At 43.2% G+C, this 21,619-nt stretch overlaps 1 protein-coding gene across 7 annotated transcripts; it reads right to left on the bottom strand.

The window, feature by feature from the left end:
- Positions 1–24: 24 nt before the first annotated feature.
- Positions 25–20,787, bottom strand: ANKRD42 (ankyrin repeat domain 42). Of its 7 annotated transcripts, none has more exons than XM_049823465.1 (12): positions 18,562–20,759; positions 17,371–17,534; positions 15,681–15,788; positions 15,247–15,366; positions 14,512–14,647; positions 10,827–11,027; positions 9,722–9,847; positions 7,468–7,573; positions 6,677–6,852; positions 6,143–6,269; positions 3,198–3,399; positions 25–640 (listed from the first exon to the last, which is right to left on the bottom strand). In XM_049823465.1, exons 1-12 carry the CDS (start codon positions 18,578–18,580, stop codon positions 545–547), a joined length of 1,581 nt encoding a protein of 526 aa, XP_049679422.1. In that variant the 5' UTR covers positions 18,581–20,759; the 3' UTR covers positions 25–544. The 7 variants fall into 7 exon arrangements, with proteins under 7 accessions (XP_049679422.1, XP_049679420.1, XP_049679421.1 ...); XM_049823463.1 differs by having other exon boundaries at positions 17,371–18,717; positions 19,338–20,759; XM_049823464.1 differs by having other exon boundaries at positions 17,371–18,717; positions 20,404–20,759.
- Between the last annotated feature and the right edge of the window lie 832 nt (positions 20,788–21,619).

Genomic DNA, 21,619 nt, shown 5'->3' with positions numbered 1-21,619 from the left:
TCATCTGGCACCTCACAGAGGAGTCAGTTCCTGGCTTATTTAGGATGACTTGGAAGATGAAAATGAAGGGGCCTGGCACCTGTCTGCAGCTGAGAAGTACTTCTCCCACAGACTGTATTCTGGTTCCACACTGAAGGTCCTATCTGATTATTTTAGGAGGTAAGGTGCTTTTTGGTTTTTTCCCCTCCTAAGGTAGTAGTACAAAATAGACCCATAGGGGTTACTTTTTTCTGATCTAGGAGGCCCTAGGATATTGCTGCAGTTAACTTTTGAAATGTCACCTTATAATTTGCAAAGCTGTTGCTAAACTACTACCTAGACAGGAAGAGAAGTTTTTCTGCCTTTTTTTTTCTCCCCCTAATAAAAAATGCTGCTGCTGTGATTTAAAAATATTTTCTATCCCAGAGAACTAAAAAAATAGTTCATGGAAATGAAGAGAACCACAACTCATCTGTGAAGCTGGGCTATGCAAACACTTTGCATTGTGTAGAATATTGCCATTCTACCTCCTCAGTCTGCCTGCCCCTCATCGGAGGTTCATTCCTCAGCGCAGTCTCACAAACACTCCTCCAAGACTGCAGGCTGGTTTCTTCTTTACCTTCTTTTTCTCTTTGCAAGACTTGGAGATGGTCTCAGCCTCCTGAAACAAAGGACATTGCAGCCATTAAATAGCAATCAATCACTTAAACGTGCTACCTCATAAGACAGGATTTAAAAGTACATGGCTTTGAGTAACCACAGAATGTTGTGTTCAAACTGAAGCTGAGGGCAGAGCATAGTCCCAGGGCATGGGATGACAGTTACAGCAGGGTAAAATGTGAAGGCAGAAGTTTCTGAAAAAAACTTGCCCCAATAGAAGTTGTCTCCAGTCCCAGCTAGTAAACCTAATGCCCAACTGGACTTTTTCAGACTGCTGCTGGTAAAAAAACTGACAACAGCCACTCTTCTACCTTACAAATGGATTGTCCTTACAAATGTGGCCATAGTTGTCCTAGATTTTTAAACCTGCCAGGGACTAGAATGAGTAATGTCTTAAAGAAAGATGTGGAAGTAGAAAGTTGCTTTTCTTTCCAAGGTGAAGGCACCTGGCTGGCTGGAGGGTCTCGGCAGCATGGAAAAGACCAGTCCCAAAGGATACAGTGGAAAGCGAACAGCTGAAGGAGCATCACAGCCTGTATATGGTGGTGGGGGAAGTGGGCACAGGCTAAAGGAAAGGCAAAAAAGGCCCCAGAGGGCAGGAAGGGTGCAGAAACAATCCTGCAAGGGGGGGCAGGAGGAAGAAAGTGGGCAAGGGGGGTAGAAGAGCAATGGAAAGAACTGCAGTGTGGTTGTGCCAGACCACATTGCGCTGCTCAAAGCACACACAGGTGTGAGAGAAGGTAAATTGTGAAGCCAACACCCTGCACAAGTGTGTGACACAGGCACTGTAGCAACCTGAAGGCCTCCCTGCTTTGAGTTGCAGCAATTGAATACCATCTGGCCACACTGCACACGCGGCCATGCCGTGTTAGCCTGGGATCAGATGACAGCAACAGAAGGACTAAAATTCTTGGGACGGAAATTCCTCTGTCCTTCTCCAAGGATGTGCAGCACAACACAGTCCACAGCTCCTGCTCCCAGCTGCAGAGGGGTGGCATCACCTCTGCTCTTGGCCAAATCCACACACGGCTTAAATGACGATAGCAGATGACACATGAGAACACTCACTGAAGTCAGCCACTGCACACAGCAATACAGTACTGTACTACAGTTCTCCACCAACTCACTTCCCAGGCTGGTGTAAAAGGGATGAAAACAAACCAGTTCTGAAGGAGAGTTTTCAAGCAAAAGAAATATCCTACAACATGTGCTGTGATTGATTGCTACAAACCCTGCAGCTGGGGGTGAGGTGTTGACATATCAGGTTGACACCTGATGTGAACAGCCAGAAAGGTGGCCTTGTTAGGAAAAAATCACTGAATGGAGGAAGGTGCCTGCTGAAAAATATTGACAAAGAAAATGTCTGCCAGCCTGGGAACTGTGAGGCTGGAAACTAGAAACATCCTTGAGAAGTGCAGCTGGCCTCTTTGAAGTACAGCTGTGGTACCCAGAAATCAGAAGCATCCTGAAATACCACCAATAAGCACAAAACCAAGGGACTGTAAAGGCAATTTATTGTTTGAAAAGGTGGAAAATACTCTGGAAAAACCAAAAATTGTCTGAAAGAACAGAAACCTCATCATCTATTGGCTGTTACAGGTGAAAAATAGGAAATTAGAAATAGAAACACCAGCATCTATTGGCTGCTTGCAGTGGTGGTGTCCTCCACTCTCTTATGTCTCCATGACATAAAAAGGACTTAATTTTTAATCCAAAATGGAGCCCCTCTCTCTGAGAACTTCCCATGCTGCACATACTTTTCCTTTCCTGAACAGGCTGAATTCTCCACACAAACTTTCTACAAGATCCTGCACTCTCATTTGGGATGCCTGGCTGACTCCAGACTCTGTGATGCAGATTATCTTTGAAGTGAGAGCCTGTTATTTTCTTGGTCCCCTTGGGGCCCACTTTAGGGGTTCAGTTTGTCCTCCCCTCTGGGATGGTTTGGCCCCTTCTGAAATCTCTCTAACTCACTTCATTCTAACTCACTTCATACTGATATTATATATCCTTATAGGTAGTCAATCAGAAGTACATCAGCTGTTATATTGTTGGTAAGTTTGCTTCACTAATGCTAAGTTTGTAGTAGCCTGTAATAGTATATACCTACTTGGTGGTATTTGTGGTAATCTGTAATAAAGTAGAGAAATTTAGAGAATAAAAGCCTCTGTATCTTTGTGGGTTACAGAATCCTACAAACCCACAGCTGTGATTCCACACCCATAGGCCAGGTAACGATTTAGGTGGTGATAACACCTCTCCTGAAGTGCTGGTCCAGTCTCAGATACCAGGTACCAGCCAAGATGACCTGTCAGGCACTGTATATGCAGGATGGAAGTACCCAGGGATCAGTCCACTCCCTTTTGTTAATATGAAGAACATCAGTGCTTCTCTGCCAGGTTACAAAGAGAAACTGATATCCTTTCACTAGGCAAAGACTCTGTCAGGATGTGACAAAGGCTACTCTCTCTTCAGTGTCCCACGTTAAAAGCTCCTAACACCTTTACTCCAGTATTTGCTAACACCATGCCTGAGAATCTTAGTGAGAACATACTTACACAAGCAACGGGCAGTAGCCGCTGTCCCACGCACTGGGGAGTTCGTGTGGCACTCACCACGGGGACAGCAGGGGGGATGCGGGTCTTCTCCAGGCTCTCCCTAAGGTGGCTTATCTCAGCACGGTAGTCATCCAGCTGGCTCTCCAGCTTCTCCCGCCTGACTCGCTCATATTCCAGCTGGGCCTCCAGCTCCCTCACAGCCCTGCCAAAAGCAAAGGAGACAAGCAGAGCATGAAGCACATCCAAACCTGCCCTGGCTACTCCACGTGGTCCTGTGCCTTTCCTAAGGAACAGGTTAGTCACCGCAGAAAGCAGTGCAGTACTCCTCACGCCAACTGTGCTGGGATGAGCTACAGTGTGCTCCTGCCTCAAGACCCTTTATAACAGCTCTAAACAACTGTTTTTCCTTCTTCGCTGTCAGCTGTGCTCAGCGCAATCTGACCACGAGATGGAGACGTCTTCCCACACACTGAGCCAGATGCTAGGGTCTTGGGTAGGCTGTAACCCAGGTCTATCTCCAGCTGCGGGGGAGGGAGACGTGCCCAAGAAGCAAAAAGCCTAGTATGAAACAGAGAAAAAGCATAAAACTGAGATTCTGGAGGAGTCAGGGGCAGATTTTTCGTTTACGTCTGGTGCCTCTACATCCTTCATATTGATTGGCTTAGCCACAGATGAGGAACACTCAAATGACAGCCTGCATGACACTAAAGGGAAACTGAAGCACTGGCTGATAAACAGTTGCACGAGATCTCATTGGTCCCACCCACAGCGGCTCCTAAATTAATTGAAATTCCTGGAACTGGTTAGCTGAGACATAATTCACATATATTCTTATTATAACAGCAATTGACCTCAGCAACTGAGTCATCTGGAGTTGAGCTGGCTCTCCTCTGTATCAGGATAAATTAGCACAGCCACAGAGATGGAAGATTGGTGAAAGGAAAAGGGAGATATCTGCCCTGTGGATACAAACAGCAGGGCAGGAAACCTCTCAGCAAGAGCTGCTGCTTTTCCCGGACTGAAGTACTCCTGACTCACGCAGCCCAAGGTTACCAGGCTTTATTGTCAGCCTCACTGACACTGTAAAAATGGCCTGTGCATATGCCAGGAAATCAGTGCTCAGGGGGGACAGGCTGGCTTCTTGCACACTTCACATTAATGAGACACAGCTCTAAAACTGTGTGGCACACACGTGGTGGCATTTTTTTCCATGCAATGCAGCCTAGTCAAAGCAAAGCACTGCACGGTGGTTCATAACAGGTCTCCTCTAGCCAGAAAACATGGACTAAAGCAGGAATCTTCAAAATCTGCTACAGTAGCCTCCCCCAAGTGGCAATTCCTGCTTTTCATCTAGCAAAATGGTGTTGCCATTAAATATGTTTAAATGATGAGTTTTTCTGGCATACAATACAAGCATCTTGAGGTTTATCCACAGGTAGGTACCCTGAGAAGGGTAGTAGGTATGCTGAGAAGCAGTATTTCCATTTCAAAAGGACAGTGTGGAGCTAGGGATGCTTTCTGGCCTCCACAGGTGAGAGACACTTCAGAGACCCTCACTATTTTTCTAGTTTAGCCGCACATGCCACAGAAAGCAAAATCCCTTAAAGATGCTTAGCAGAGCCCTCTAATCAGCACTGCTAGCTTTTGAGTAGCTGCTCTATCCAAAATGAACTCTAATTTCTGCCATTAGTCAACACTGACTCTTCCATCATTGCAAACACATTTCTCTGACCTTCCAACGTAGGCATCAACATCCAAGCTGGTCACCCTCCTCCTGTAAAGCCAGGAGAAACATTTCTAGAAGTGATGAATCTCATCCTGAAGTACCTATCTAATTATGCCCTGAAAGTGCCTACACCTCTCCAGGAAGTCTAAAAAGGAGCTCAAGGTAACTAACTTGGATGCAGACATCTATATTGCAGACATACCAAGTTAAGGAAGATGGACTTCTAGCCTGGGCTGAGTCAAAGGGTGATCTGGAACCAAAATAAATCCTGACCTCAGTTTCTTGGCTCATATATGGTAGAACAAACTACTTTTAATTCCAATCTGTGACACCTATTACCTGCTCCGTATCTACACTGACTGGTAAGTCTGTTGTCTTCCTGATGGCATACAAGCGCTCCGGATACAGACTCCTCTCAGTGACCAAATAAAGACAGTGGTTTGGGGTGGCCCAAACACATAACGGACGTGGTTATCTAGAGAGACTGAGAACAGCGGGTAGCCAAATCTTTCACAGGTAGAGGTGGAGACAGGGCTGTCTTTTGGATGCTGCATTATAGTTTAAGCTCTAAATCTTTGATAGACAGAAAGGCTTTTCTTTGAAACTTAGACAGTCTGCCCATCAAATCACCTGAACAATTTAACAGAACCTTTTCATTTAATAAAGACCCTGAGAATTAGACAGACATTATGAAAAGTGCTTCACATGCAAGGGCAGGTTTGCTGAGATTTCTTTTTTCTGTGGTCTGGATATGAGCTAATGCTTTCTTGAGCACGGAAATATATTGCCCTTGACACAGAAATGTAGCAGGTCATTGAATAATTTCTGCTGTATATGCACTTCCATCCATACCATGCTAAGACTAATGCCTTTTTCCAGAGTTATTAAAGTGCATACATGTATTTGGCATCCTCAATGCAAACAAAACAGCCAGGACTTATCAGACCTACTGCACTTATGCTGCATGAAAACCCGAAGGCCAAAGAGATGATCTTGCACAACAAGTGTGGACCCATCAAACACACGTTGTGCTGTGGGGCTGATCCTGGTGGTAGAAGTTTAGAAATGGTCAGACAAACTGCTGAAGTCCATTTCTTTTTGGCCTGGCTAAAGTTGTTAAGTCGAAAAGACAGAATGGCCAAAGCAATTTGAGCATAATTAAGTTAGCCTTAAAACAGGCCTCACAGAGTTAAACATTAGCAGGGCAAATTAACCTTACTTCTCAACTTCCCTTTCTTCTTTTTTCATCTTCTTCTCCTCTTCAGTTATTCCTCCCAGCTGTCTATAGTTGCTGTAGGCAATTTCTAGAAGTTGCTGAAGTTCCTGAATCTTGCGATAGGCCCTTACTGTAAGACAGAGTTCCCCAGGTAGGTAAAAAGCATGGAGAAGACGTCATGCTGGAATCCAATAGTCTGGAAAATAGTCTCACAAACACAGCAGAAATCACACCACTCAGCAAATACTGAGCTACATCTGACACCCATGCAGCTAACAGATCTCAAAAACAAGTAGCAATCCAACATGGTTTCACCAACACAGCTTAAAACAGTGTAACCATTATGTTCTGATTGCCCCCTGCTATGCTTTCTAATTTTCCACAATTTGTTTGAATGCTTAGTAGTACAGATACCCTGTCAACTCTCTCATCTTACAACGAAAAAGTCACAGCAGTTGGCAGAAACTGTGCAACTAGGACTATAATGTCTTGAGACCAACTTTTTCAAATAAGGAGTGATGGAAAGACAGTGCTTACTGCGTGCATTCCTTTTCTCTGCTTTATCCAGTGTTAAATCTTCTTTGCTATCTGTACTTCCTTCCACACCATGTCTTTCAAAAAACTTTATGTTGTTCGCATCCAGTTCTTCATCACTAGAGTTACTGTCTCCAGTTATTCGTGTCAAAAGTTCCACAGCTGCCAGATGGGCAAACCTGCACAGAGAACAGTTAACCTACACTGAAATATCACCATCATCTGGAAAAATGCATGTGATAGAAGCTCTCTAAAACTCTTTATGTTCCTATTTATCGGAGGGGCTTTCAGGATTAAAGGAAGTACTGCTACACAAACTGTGAGCAGCTAATCTGCTTTTTGTAGTATTCTGATAGCATCAGCTCTGCCCTCAATGGAATCTTATGAGAATGACTCCTACATCAGAGGTATCTTTTGCTTTGCAGCATTTCTTAATTGAATCTTATCAGACACTGCATTATTTTTATTAATGCAAAAATCAGCTGGCCTTTCCTACTTCTCATTTACTTTGTACAGCAAACCGTAAGCATACTGGCTCACAACTTCCCTTTGGCAGATCAGCTAGTTTTCATCTTTTATGTCTGACCTTGCTAAAAAGAAAAAATTAAATTAAGTGAAAATTAAAACCTTTTATAGCTACAATACAGCTTTGCTTATCACTCAGAGCTGGAATTTATGGGTCTGATCTGTTCTCGCTCCATCACTGAAAATCACAATTCCAAGAAAGTTGACATTATATTGATATATAAATAGTAAGTAAATAAATGACAGAGCTACAGGATATGTACTGCTACCTCTTGGCTACATCCTTTGGAGTCTCTCCAGCATCATTTGTAATGTCACAGTCAGCTCCCATTTCAATCAACCACTGTAAGCAATGGACATGCCCCTGTCCAGCAGCTACGGGAAGGAAGGTGCACACAAGTCAGTCTCGTGGTTTAACCCCAGACAGCAACTAAGCACCACACAGCCACTCACTTACTCCACCCTACCCAGTAGGATGGGGGAGAGAATTGGAAGGAAAAAGGTAAAACTCGTCGGTTGAGATAAGAACAGTTTAATAGAACAGAAAGGAAGAAACTAAAAATTATAATAATAACAATAATAAAATGGCAATACTAATAAAAGGACTGGAATATACAAAACAAGTGATGCACAATGCAATTGCTCACCACTTGTCGACCTTTGCCCAGTTACTTCCTGAGCAGCAATCCCCCCCAGGCCAACTTCCTCCAGTTTATATACTGGGCATGACGTCACATGGTATGGAATACCCCTTTGGCCAGTTGGGGTCTGCTGTCCCAGCTGCATCCCCTCCCAACTTCTTGTGCTCCTCCAGCCTTCTTGCTGGCTGGGCATGAGAAGCTGAAGAATCCTTGACTTGGCATAAACACGGCTTAGCAACAACTGAAAACATCAGTGTGTTATCACCAGTCTTCTCATACTGAATCCAAAACATAACACTATACCAGCTACTAGAAAGAAAATTACCTCTATCCCAGCCTAAACCAGGACAGTCAGTTATACACACTGAAGTGTTTCAAACCTAAAATGTCCTCCTCTTGTTATCATTTGACATGCCAGAGGTTAGGTTCACTAAGACACCACAGGGGAGATACTATTTCAAGAGAAACCTATACGTCAAGATGCTGAAGTCACATGGGTACACACAGTTTTGGGGAAGGTCATGCAATGTGGTTTTGTGACACTTTCTAGTTCCAGAAATTTAGTGGCAACTCTTCCTGGACACAAGTTAAACTAAACTTGCCCAGTCTCGTGCGCTGAGCATGAGACACACAAAAAACTGCTGCCTCACATTCTCTTGCAGTAAGGCCTATATGTCATAGATTTGCAGCAAAGTATTGTCATCTCTTTCTGGCTTTGGGCTCCCTTACATCAGACACAGCTGGTTGCCCCAATCTGTGGTGTGTGGTGCTGTCTCATGGAGCAGAGAAGCCAGGGCTTTGTGCTGGAGCTATAGGTACATAATTTCTCGGGCCAGACCCTCAAGGCAACACTTCTCAGCTGCAGCCTAACGCAAGAGCTTTGCCTAGTCATGTGATCTGGCATGGCTACTGCTCATACCCTGTGGTGCCAGGAACGATGTCTTCCATATGGAAGATGGTATTTGGCATGTCTAGCTGAAACCTGCAAGCTGTTTTTCTCAAGAAAGAATAAATCCATTTCTTGACAGCACCCCCTTTGGATGTTTGCCGTATTTGTTTTCTCACTGAGATAAGGAAATGAAATTGCAATATCAGCCGTAGTATTTCCCCATAACACCAACATTGCATGTAAAGATTGGGGATGAAACAATTGTAGGTTAGCACCATTCCAAGAAAAGAGGGTGGGAAAGAATATAGAAAACATTTTTAAAATCCCTGCATATCAATTTTTTTAATGAGAATTTCAATTATGTTTTTAAAAATTCTACCATTTATATTTAGTCAAAAAGAATTGTGGGAAATAGTGTTAAAAGCATATTACAAAAATACTTCCCTCTTTCTTCTCCTATTTCTCTTTTCAGGCATTACTATGAAACTGCCCAAACACAAGGGGACCATTTTTCTGTAATGCTAGCACTCCACTATATATCAAGGTATTAGATACCAGAAGTTTACCTTCCTTCACAGTGTCCTACCGAATGACTTTGTTGTGGTTTTTACAACACATTTCCACAGTACTGGTATGTTCAGTAAGTAAAGGCCCAGGCCACAATACTGATCATTCTTATACCTAGCTTGCCAATGTTTCTAAAAGTCACATTTCGCCTGATAAAAAAACCTATTTAGTTTTCAGTTCAGAGGTTGTTCCCTCTTTAATGTAAGCTCTTCTTTCTTTACTTCAGCTTGGTTATTTTGTTTTTAAAGTGACACCTACGCGCACATACATCACACAGTATCTTTTTTCAGGGTTGCCCTTTCAAGCCCTCAGGAAATGAGATGCTGTTTTTCATGAAGTTTATCTGATGAGCAGCCACTTGAAAAACTAAGTAAACAAGTCAGCAACAAACAGTAACAAGCTGAAGCACAGATCATAATTACTGACCTTTGTGCATGAGAGTGGATCCCTTATCATCCCGCTCATTAATATTGATTACTCCACTTCTCACTAATCTTCTAAGCACTAACAAATCCCCTTTGAAAGCAGCGCAATGAGCTGGGAAAGCTAAAACTGAAAATGAAATGCACATGTTTCCAAACAGATGACAGTAACTCCACTAAACATGCTCATATTTGTCTCTAACATCTTGCCTCTTATAGCAACTAATGCACGGTCACTTCATAGCTGTATTTAGCAAGGTTAATGCACCCTTAACCAGTTAAAATGCAGCTGCATAACTAGCACTGTTCATCATAGACTTGACTAAACATGTCTTGGTTATGGCTACAGGCATCTTCTACAGTTAAGAGATTAATTTCATAAACCTGAAATAACAAGTATACCTTTGTTTTACAGTTGATGTTGTATGACTGGTGTTAACTGGAGTCGTTTGCCTGTTGAATTCCATAGTCTAACCAAATATATAAACTATTTTACTTCTTCTTACTTAAAAACTACTCATATAATTTGATTTTTCTAGTTATTTTTTATAGACAGGGATTACTGACATATAAACATATGTGTATAATGAAAAAAGACTAGCAGATAAGGGCAGTAAGTGCCTAGAAAAAGTAGAGAGGTGAAGGTGCACTTCTCCTTACAGACCTTGCCACACTTCCATCCTTCAGCTGTTCTGACTGCAGTAGTATTGCTGGTTAGCAAGTAACCTTAATTTCAGTGGAACATTTCCAGGCTAAGTTGCTATTCAATGCAAGTAAGGGATTCTGAGCAGGCAAATCTGCAAACTCATTAAAATTATACAGTTTTTCTGGATCTCTGCTGGAGTCTAAGAACATGGATAACTTGGTACTCATAATGCAACACAGTGTGACAAGTTTTATTTTGATTGTGGGTAAACCCAAGACATTTATAAAATCACATTGAATATCCCAGTCTTCAGCTATCAGTAAGCATAGTAAGCATTGAAAGGAACACCTCTTCCTTATATTGGTAATTTAAATGTTAGACTTGTGCTCATACAAGTTTGCAGAATCAAGCATTTCTATGGAATTACAATGCCTATTTTAACAGTATGTTGATCCATACTCACCTTCCTGTGCCTCTGGATGCTCCTCCTCTTTTTCCACACCATCAATATATTGTAGAATATTATCTTTATAGAACCGTTCAGCCAAGTCCCTTGGAGTCTCTCCTTGGTCATTCCTGGCTTTCAGTGTGTGCATGACACTGGCCATTTTACTGACCAAGAACTTAAAGCAATGCAAGTGTCCTTCCACTGCTGCCAGATGAGCTATAGGACAAGGTGAAACAAAGTATGTTAGAGCAGAGCACTGCTGCCCACCAAGAAAGTAGTGCTCTCACCACTAGTTACGTCTAGCTCATCTACCAGTGCTTGAGCCATCCAACAAGTAGGAGCAGCCTCAGTTGAATAGGGGACATTCAGCTCCTAACCAGGACAGAGTTCAGCTCTATGCAAAGAAGGCAAAAGAAAGCTGTCAAGGATAGGATGTGCAAAGAAGACTCCCTGGCAGAGCTGATTGCAGCAGACAACACAACATTGCCAAGAGACCACTGAGCACTAGCTAGGAGAGTGCACTGCTGGGGTCTCATCTTCCCCATGAACACAACTCTCACTCTTCAGCAGCCGTCTGACTTCCCCATCCTAGGGATACTCATTACAGAGGGCCAGCAAGCAGTGTCCTTGATTAGGAGTTAAAGCCATTTCTGCTTTAGTCCTACCTCTACTGTGCCACCACAAACGAGATGCATCACACCCTCAGTTACCCATCTGTAAAATGGGCACAGTGACTTTCACTTTACTGGGTAAAGTATTTGAAGGTACATCCCATGACAGAGGCTTCTATTCATGGTACTTCTATTATGTTTTTTCCTTCAACTGTTGTAGACAGTTGCTGTGTGCTCAACCTCACCATGGCAATGACTGCTTCCCTGTGGGGGTCAAGTGTTTCCTGCCTTGTCCTTCAGGCTATGCTGGGGTTTAATTATTTAATACTACTAGGGTGTTGGGTCTATAACAAAGTAAGATGTACAAAACACATGCTCATTATTTTGAAATGAGTAGTATTTTGTAGTCCTGTTAATGGGAAGAAGCTGCCAAATAAATGCTTATTACATGTTATCACTCCATGAAAATGCTCTGTAAAAGCTGCCTGATGTTCTACAGGCAAAAGGATTAGTTCGTCTCCAGGTAAGAATCTCATTATCTTCACAACTTATAAGCAATGCACCCAGAACCAAAAAAAACCCATGTCACTTAATTCTTGGCACATTCAAGTTCTCGACTGCAAACCATCCACAGCTTTCCAGAACAAAATTGCTCTAAAAGGTGATGGATATTGGTTTTACAGCAAGATGACAATACTTAGGTACAGATGATTGCTAAAATGTAACACAACAAAATCTGAGCTTCACTGAAATCAGGGTAGTTTTTCCCATTGTCATAATTTTATTCAGTGAGTTAGTTACTCAAGGATAAGTGAGAAGAGGTACCTTGTTAAAAGTAAGTACTGATTACTAGTCAGCTAGTGAAAAACTGCCTCAACCCTCCTGAATCCACTTTCAGATACCTAAAATCTCAGGGATAAAACTTCATCTTTTGGGATGAAACTTTTTTTTTTTAATCAGATGTCTGTCCTGTGCAGAAAGCAGTCAGAAAAGCTCAACATTTTCTGCAAAGATGGCAAGGGGAAAATAGATTAAAGAGTCGTATTCTGTCCATGTCTTTTTGCACAGTTTCAGTGGGATGCTGTAGAAGACACATAAAGGAGCTTTTCTTAGGTGGCTTTTAACCTGTGTGTTTCTTAGTACCTAGTGCCCAACATCTAACTGTGCTGTACCATCCTCGGGCATGCTGAGCACTTGGCAGCTGAGACTAAAGCCAAAGGGTACTGTGATTTTAACAGAAAATATGCAGCCTAGTGCCAAGAACTTTGCAAAACCTTGTCTCAGGCATCACATATAGGCAGTGGGTAGTTTTTGTTGGCATCCCAACTTCTCTGTGTTTCCTCTTGCCTTTTATAAAATCAGGCTAACACTATTCGCTCTTCTCAAAGACACAAGTGAAAAAACAGTGTTTGTGAAAAATTCACATGTTGCACTACGATTAAATTAATATTATATTTAGAACGGGTTTAACTAGTGAGCAATAAAAGAAGCATGGATATGGCCAAAAACCAAATACAGAGAGAAAACAAAATGTTGAATTAATGAGCACAGCCCATTCTGTACACTGAATGAGCCACAGTTCTTCCCCCAAATTAGCATGCTATAGGTAATTAAAGCCTCTGCTATAACACACACATGCAAAAGGTGCAGCCAAGTTTTAGGTGTATGGCATCGCAACCTCAGTAAATTTCTTTCAGTATACTGTTAGGAAAAATTATAGCACTGTGCAGCTAATCTTGAAGCTGAAATATGTAAAGATGATTTAAGTTCACTTTGCCGTTTCAGAAGCTGAGGAAAAGCTGATCTGTACATCACACCACTTTATTAATCTTTTACTAGCAGTGTTGCAAAGCTTTTTTCTTTCCTTTGGATGATAATACAATCAAATGAAACAGAAGAAAGCCTCGAGGATCAAGCTTCTGTAGATGTCAAAATAACAACAAAAACAATTTTCTACTAACCAGTATATACAGAGCATTTAAGTAGAACTGTGCTAGCATTTGCCACCTCTTCATAACAGTCTGTTATCAGGGAAGTGTTCCCAAATGCAAATAAAGCTACCTTCTACACTGCCACCAGGATGCCTGACATCATAACCCCTTATTGCTAATACACCAGATGTTCTGCTGGGATGCAAGAGCCAGGTTTGCAAAACAGAACATAGGTATCAGTTTATGAGGTAAGTGGTGCTTAACAGAAGGTAAAAGATTTTAAGATGGGATTTAAAAAGGTAACTCTAAACAAGTCCTAGAGAAAAAACAATAAGTTAATTGGAACAAAAAAAAAAAAAGTTAATTGGAACAAACAATGTGACAAACCATAAGAAGGAAAATGCTAAAAGGGAAAGGATGCAATGAAAACCCAGAATATGAACAATACCATTCGACTTACAGAGGATATTGAGGCAGGGGGGTGGTAGGCAGAGGGACACTGGAGAAACTGTGAAGAGCAAGGAATAAACACTGCCCATTTTTTGTGCTAAAGGCAACTATGCTTATGATTGTGAAAAGAGTGCAGATTACACATAATACAGAAATACCAGCATTCCAGAAATCAAGATGAAGAAATTACAGGTGAATTAGAACAAGGGTTTTACCAAACCATGTAAGAAACAGTGGGATACAAAAACCTGCATGTGAACATGCCAGTATCTGATCACACTGGCACAGCCATTAAAGCCTGGCACAAATTCAAAAAGGAGCATGTAGCAGCTGAAACTGCCTCCTGCTCCACCTACCCTTCTCCTGTGACCTCCATTGGCACACATGCTCCATCACATGCATAGGAGATGCTGCCCACCTACACAGCGCTCTCAACCAGGTTCAGCCTGCTCCCTACTCCAGCACCCATCAGCTCGGATCCTTCCCAGCAGCAGCAGCAGGAGGTGAACAGGATACTGTCACCGACAGATAAATACTTTGGATTTTGTAAATCCCCCCATCATTATAAAAATGGAATAACTATGTTGATTGCATGGAATCAGATACTAAATGCTGCTGGTGTGCATTACTTATAATTTGCTATAATTATCACATAACACAGCAACTGTAAACCAAAGGTTAAAAAATGTATGAGTTATCCTGATATACCTGGAAGGTTTCCATTGTTATCCACATCATCTATACATGCTCCCCATCTAATAAGAAGCTGCAAACACCCCAAGCGACCATGAAAAGCAGCATAATGAACAGGCTTCCAGTCATTCCTGTCTGAAACATTTACATCCTAGAATAAAAGCAGCAGGTTAATTTGTTCATTAATGAATCTTAGACACAAGACAATTTTATAAATAGCAATCAGCTGTTCATTGTGTTAAATTATTTAAATCAAATCAAATAACGTTTTTCAAAGTCCACGCCATGTATGGAGTTCCCATTCCAAGACAGGTACTTTTCACAGGTTCTTGGATTTATTTAAGTAACACACATATAAAAAGTGCATTTTTAGACATACTTCTATCACTGCACTGGTCATTATTCCTTAAATATGCATCTGCAATTTTATTTTTTTTTCACGTTTACGTCTCCTTTACTATAGAAGGTTCGTACAATTGCAAAAAATCACAACCACCACAGCACCTGATCTTCATTTAATGACATCCTCAGTGGAATGTGGTTTACTCACATTATTGATTCTCTCTAGATTTTTTGATCATTCCCCTAAAGTATCTTACAATAAAAAAATGGAAATTTACCCTAAAAATAAATTCACCAACAGTAATTAATCTACAGTCCTACTTCTCAGTTTAAGCTAGGGAGAGTTTTGTCTGGAAAGATACCAGACTTTGGCTCTGCACTAGGGAACTGTGGGTAAAAGCCTCTCACCGCTCCACTTCGCAGTATGGTTTGTAAGGTGTAAGACTGCCCATGGGCTGCAGCTAAGTGTGACGGAGTGCACCCACGATCATCCTGAGCTTCTGCATTTGCTCCATTTATTAACAAAGCCTAAAAGAGATGGAAAGCAGAAGTTCAGTTCACAAGCTGAAAAAGCAAACATTGCCTAGCAGGATGACTTGAGATGATCAGGAGGATAACTCTGGGCTGACCTCAAGGCCCTGACACTACACAAAAAAAGTAGATAGCACAAATGAGTGCACTGGTTTTAACAAGAGTGACTTGAATCCAGATGTTGTAAAGACATCAAGATAAGATACTCATAGCACCATTAGGAGCTCTCTCAGATGGTCTTCATCATGAATTTGTACAAACTGAAGGTCTGCCTTACTTACTTTCACTCGAGAGTGAATATTTATACGTACCTGCATGCAAGCATCCTGACCTCGGATAGCCGCAAGGTGAGCTGCTGTCCAGCCTCTGACAGTTACATGTGTTGTATCAGCTCCATGCCAGAGCAACCAGTGAAGGCACTGCTCAACCAAAACCAAAGTTTTTTATTTAACTATCCTTTCATGTATCTGAGGCACATTTTAACTATAATTTATCAGTTGATGTTACATTTCAAAACAGTATCAGAATACTTCATTATGGAAATATGACACCCCCAGAGCATGCCTAAGCCAGATACTTGTGCATTAGGAAGTTACAGTTAAGTTATACTTTCCAGGTTTCACCCAAGGGTACAAGAAGTGAAAATAACATACTAATTCAGACCCTAGCATTGATTTTAGAGTATGGCTTCTTAATTTTACTCTTCCAGATTGAAAATGTAACCTGTGAGAGTATTGACACGGCATGAGGTAAAAGCATTGGAAAAAACAACACAAACATGCTCATTTGAATTCCAGCTAAAATTACTGGCAGGAAAAATACCATGAAACAAATTTAAAGCCTCATTTAATTTATTAGGCTCCTTAGGCGTATGTAATCCCATCTTTCTTCTCATCCTTCCACAGCCTAGTTTTGTTTTATCCACCTTTTTTTCAGCAGATATTACTGCTTGCAATGGAAAGCTTTATGGGCTATCCAAAAACAGCTAGAGAACCAGTTAAAACTTTTTATTACATATTATTACGATTTATTATCTTCTTTTAGGTCAGCCTACAGCTCCAGTTCCTCCACTGTTTCCACCAAGGAGCTTAGCGACAAACAGATGACAGATAATTCAATAAAGTCTAATACATTGATTACAAAGTCAGAGAGTCAAATGAAAAATGGCAGAATTTATAGAGGCAGAAAAGGGTGGGTAAGCAATCTATTTTTAGGGTTGACAACATGATGATCAGCATTTTCTTGACAGTTTCTGTACATTCCAGAAACAGCACTGCAGTTAGTATTTCTTGAGTCAAGCCAGAACTTTACATTCTTTCCTTTGGGACATGAATTTTTATATGGTTATTCATGGCCTTGTTGCTTCAAGGTTAGATCACTTTAAAGATTGTACAAGGAGGCTGCAACAAGAAGGTGAACGTTGTGCTGAATACAGCAGTTCAGTTTTTCTGGACGTTCAAAACATTCATGCAAGCACCTGCTGATTTCTCCATCAATATTCAACATTTTCATTTATTAAAATAAAATGTATTAGGACTGTTTCTATAGAGAATGAGACATGGGACAGGACACTGTTAAACAGAATGAACATGTTTTCATGTCACTTCTCACCTGTTTCAATCACCTTCAGAATATTTTACACATCCTACAGGATGTTCTAGGTGTCCCAAGAGAAGGGGAAAACGGAATAGGGACAAAAGAAGGTTGTGAGTCTAGAAGGAAGACCATAGGGCACGCTTTGCTCAGAGTAAGAAAATCACTGATTTTGTAAAATCTGGCAATGTTGACTATATAAACCGCCTGGGGCTTCAGAAAGGCAAAATGAAAACCTAAAACACTGTATTTCTGCTCTTGTTGAATATATTCAATGAGAAATACAGGCAGAGATTAATTGATTTAGCTTGACCAAAGCTAGCAGGTTTGTGTCCCGCCTTTCACAAAGAAGGAAACCATTAACTTATAAAAATCTTGCTGTGTGTGAACACTAACATAATGTTTTACCTCCAGACTTCCACAGTGTGCAGCACAGTGCAATGGTGTGAATTTGTGGACTAAATCCACCTCATTAATACCAGTTCCACTTTTTATCATTGATGCAAGCTGTTCTACATCACCAGCTTTCACTGCCTCGTGAACACTAGTACAATTTTGCTTCTTCTTCACAGCTAGTGAGGAATAAGAAGAGGGCATTAGTCAGTTCAGCAACATTTAAGAGAGAGGAAATAAGTGATGAATCAAAGAAACATCACAGTGTCAGCTTCACAGGAACTAACCAAGATGTTTGGAGTAATGTATAAGATTGAGATTCTTATCAGCAGGGATCCAAAGTTACTTCTTCTGTTTGTCAGAAACAGAGCAATATGCAAAAAACTGAGAAGCCATGACCCCACCAGCCCCAGAAAAAGGCCCAAAAGAGTAAGACCCAGAAGAAAGATGACAAGAAGCACAGCAACAGCAGGAAGCACAACTACTCCATCTATGTATGCAAATGCTGCAGCAGGTCCACCCCAACACTGGCTCTCTTCCAGAACCGTAGGCATCACAAACTCTTTCATTAATCACATTTTCAATTATGAGACCAGGGAGGTTTCTCACTTGGACTAACAAGCTTTCAGCCATCACTTCCCAGGTGCTCCACATGGCCATGCTCCTACTGCTGGCTGCCTAAGGACTTGGCACAGTATGGCATATCACACTGGAGGGCACCAGAGCCTTCACCAAGTGAGCATACTGCATAACTGCTCTTGACTCAGCTGCATAGATCAGCTTCAACACAAACCGGTGTCAAAATTAAATGTGATGTAGAAAAGCAGTTCTTTATACAATGTGTTAGTCATCCTGTGTTGCTCTCTTGCTAGAACTGCCTGATATTTTGCTCCCACCAAAGTCAATAACATTTTCACTGACCTCAGTGGCACAGAATCAAACTCTAAATGTAGAAGCAGCGGGGTCAAAAAAAAAAATCCATCACCAGGCTATGGGATCAAATAACTTGTGTTGTCCTTCAGGCCTTTCCACTAATTAACTACATGACTGGAAACAATGGGCGTTACATATTCAAACCCCCTTGCAGCACCCTGATATCTTGCCAGAACTTGTAAACAGAAATATACGTAAGTAGATCTAATGGCTGAGGGGGCGCTAACTGAAGATAGCCAAGCATAAGAGGAACCTGAAACAATTAGTAACCACCTTCTAGAGCAGTCATCATTCCAGTGCCAAAATGCACTAACACTGTTTCATTAGATTTCACGCCGTCAAAAGTCTTGAGGAGGTGGGATACTGTTTTTCAAGTCAAGCAAGCATGAAAATGTAGGTCTTAAGGTATTAGTGCCTCAGCTTCTCCACCTACGGAGAAGAAATGGTAGTAGTAGTTAAAATCATTACACAATTTGAGATAAAAAATATTAAATAATATAAATAAGATATTGCATGAACATGTTTGATACATGTAAAAAACTACTAAATATGGACAAAAACAGCCTTTGCAGTTTACCAGTGCCTATTTTCATGTGATCTGTAGCATGATAGTAGTGCTCAAGCAGATTTGGGGTTGCCACAAAGAAAAGAGGGTTGAAGCTGTTTCTGTAATCCAGGCTGACAGTAACACACCCCGTGCTGTAACACACCACTTGATCTCGTGGCTGTGTATCTCTCCACTTCCACCTCCCCCAGCTAAGCAGTCTGGATCGCTGCCCTGCACAAAGCGGCTTCAGTTAGGAACCGGGACTCCATCATGCAAAATACTGTATGAACAAACAGCAGCAGCATAGAAACACAGAATAATTCAGCTTGGAAGGGACCTCAGGAGGTCATCTAGTTCATGTTTCCAAATAATATCTAAGTATGTTTTGTAATTTGTTTTTTTAAAGAGACAGTATCACCAGGACATCGTTTTCCCACAAGGGAGCCATTTCTCATTATGCCAAGTGAGGGTTACAGACTTCAACACAATTATACAGACTTACATCAGAGGAAGATCTGGCCAATTACACCACTTGCCAATGTACTAATGTGTTTAACACAATGTTCCACTGCAGCAAGTTCAAGGTAATCCTTTTTTTTTTTTTTTTTTTTTTTTTATCTAGAAGAAAAGCAAATGGCAAGGCCTGCCAGCAGAGTGGATTTGTCTCCCTTCTCCCTCTGGAGACCTGTAACTGTACGGAGATCGACGCCAAGTGCTGTTGCACGGCTTCTTGGCGCAGGCCACCACAAACAAGCCAAAGGCAGCTGCCCTGGGACTTAAGTTCAGTAAACAGCTGTTAACATGAATTCTGTAAAAAAATATGTTTGAAAGTGAAGGACAGGTCCTATAATTTTAGTGCCATTTTTTATCAGAACTGTTATCAAATGCTCATTGGATGTTCTAAGAGAAAACTCCTTTGCATTAAGAATTAAGACGGCATTTTGAGACGAGTACCTGCCCAAAATTCATTGAAAGAAACAAAGCGAAGAAGCATATGGCTCAGAGCACGGGAAAGAGACAATTTTAGGTTTTCCAGTATTTCTGTAACACAAAAAAAACCCGGTCCTATGCAGCACGTCCTGGCAGCAGCTCCAGGTGGACGAGGGGAGGCTGCCAGCCCCCAGCCAGCCCGGCTGCAGGCGAAGGCCGCGCTACTGGGCCCTGTGCGGGGATAACGCCACCAGCTCGGGAAGCGCAGGCTCGGCCGGCTAAGGCTGAGGGTGACGGCCGCCTTTCGCCGCATGTTTGGCGAATATAGAGCAATCTCGGCATTTCGTGCGGGTGCCGGCGGAGCCCCCTGGTCACAGACGGGGAGTTTCGGGCAAATCAGGAGAGCCAGAGCCGAGGGAGCGCGGCCGCGGGCGGGCCCCGTTCCCCCCTCCGCGCCATGGCGTCGCAGCCCGGCGGGGCTTTCCCCTCACGGCCCAGGCGGGAGAGGCGCCGCTGTGGGGCCGAAGCTGCCGCCGCGACGATGCCCGGGGGAAAGGGGGGGGGGGGGCAGCCGGGGCTGGCCCCAGCCCTGAGGGAAGGACGGGGGGGAAGAAGGAGCGCGGGCGACCCAGTCTCACCGGCCGGAGGGGGAGGCGGCGCGGCGGCGGCCGTCGGCATGGCGGCTCCTCACAGCAGAAGCGGCCGGGAGCCCGCCACTCTCGCCGGGAGCCTGCCTCACTCGCCGCACCCTCCTCCTCCTCCTTCTCCCTGCGCCCGACGCCGCAGAGGGGTTGCTATGGGCACAGTGCGCGATTCCCCCGGGCTCGCCGTCCCTCCGGGCGGGCGGCGGCAGGAAAATGGCGGGCAGGGAGGGAGAAGGCGGCGTGTGCCCGCCGGGGGCGGCGGCGGCGAAGGGGCAGCCATGGCGCCTCGGCGGGCGAGGGGAGAGCGCGGGGCCGGGGCGGCGGAGCCCGCTCTCCCCTCGGTGAGGGAGGGCTGCCCGGCGTATCGGGAGGTGGGGTGCACCCGATGGAGCTGCAGTACAGTTGCCCGTGGACGGCTGCAGCGCATGAGGGGCAGGGTAGCAGGGAAAGGGGTGGCGTGGGGAAACTTGCGTTGCCGGGTGGTGCTTTTTGGCACCTTTTTGACAGCCCTGGGCTAGTGTCTTCGTGGCATTCCCCAGGGAGAGGTGTAACAAGTATCTATTCCATCTCTGAAACCATCTGTTTAACCTATTTATGCTCTCTCTGCAGGATAACCGGACTCCAGTCACGATTTGTACGTTTAACCCTCTCTCTGCACCAGGATGTTCACCGGGCACAAGGGGATGGGTTTCTTCCTGCGGTTATATAGTCCTGTGCCTCAGCCAAAACCAGCTGGTGCCCTGGAGGGAAGCCGGGTTCCTTTGATGGGGCAAAAAAAGCACCCTGCATTCCACAGTCCTGCTTCCAGGCAGGATGAACCCTTCCCAATCAGATTTACAGGCACACAGTGATAATTACACAGACCAAGTAAGGTCCATTTAGAGCTTAACTATCCTTGTCATTAGAAAGTTGCCATAAATCCTCCTGCTGCAACTTTACTGGTCTCCTTTTGGTCTGTCCCTCATAGACAGAATAATTTGTTCTAATGGCCTTCTACATGTTTAAAGGCATCACCTCTTTGCTCAGTCTCCTCTTAATTTCGGGGTGGATGATTTAGAAGTTTGCAGTATTCCAGGACACAAAGTGTCAATTAGGGCCAAGCCTATGTCCCTTCCCTGGGAAGAAGTTGCAACAGGTAACAGGAGTTAACTCCCCACAGCACAGCCAGCAGCCACACACACCACCTTAAGGACCGATTCGCCCCTCATCA

This window comes from Accipiter gentilis, chromosome 19 (genome assembly GCF_929443795.1).
Source record: "Accipiter gentilis chromosome 19, bAccGen1.1, whole genome shotgun sequence".
NCBI lineage: Eukaryota > Metazoa > Chordata > Aves > Accipitriformes > Accipitridae > Astur > Astur gentilis.
The sequence above is the reverse complement of the archived record's forward strand: the minus strand, read 5'-3'. Positions and strand labels throughout refer to the sequence as shown.

Bases quoted from the DNA above. Each gene is read 5' to 3' on its own strand.
- ANKRD42 (XM_049823461.1), bottom strand. From the start codon at position 20,443: ATGCCGACGGCCGCCGCCGCGCCGCCTCCCCCTCCGGCCG. The intron at 15,789-17,370 runs GTAAAACATTAT...TTGGTTGAGCAG, and splicing joins CACACTGTGGAAGTCTGGAG to TGCCTTCACTGGTTGCTCTG. The intron at 641-3,197 runs GTAAGTATGTTC...CCTTTGTTTCAG, and splicing joins GGCTACTGCCCGTTGCTTGT to GAGGCTGAGACCATCTCCAA.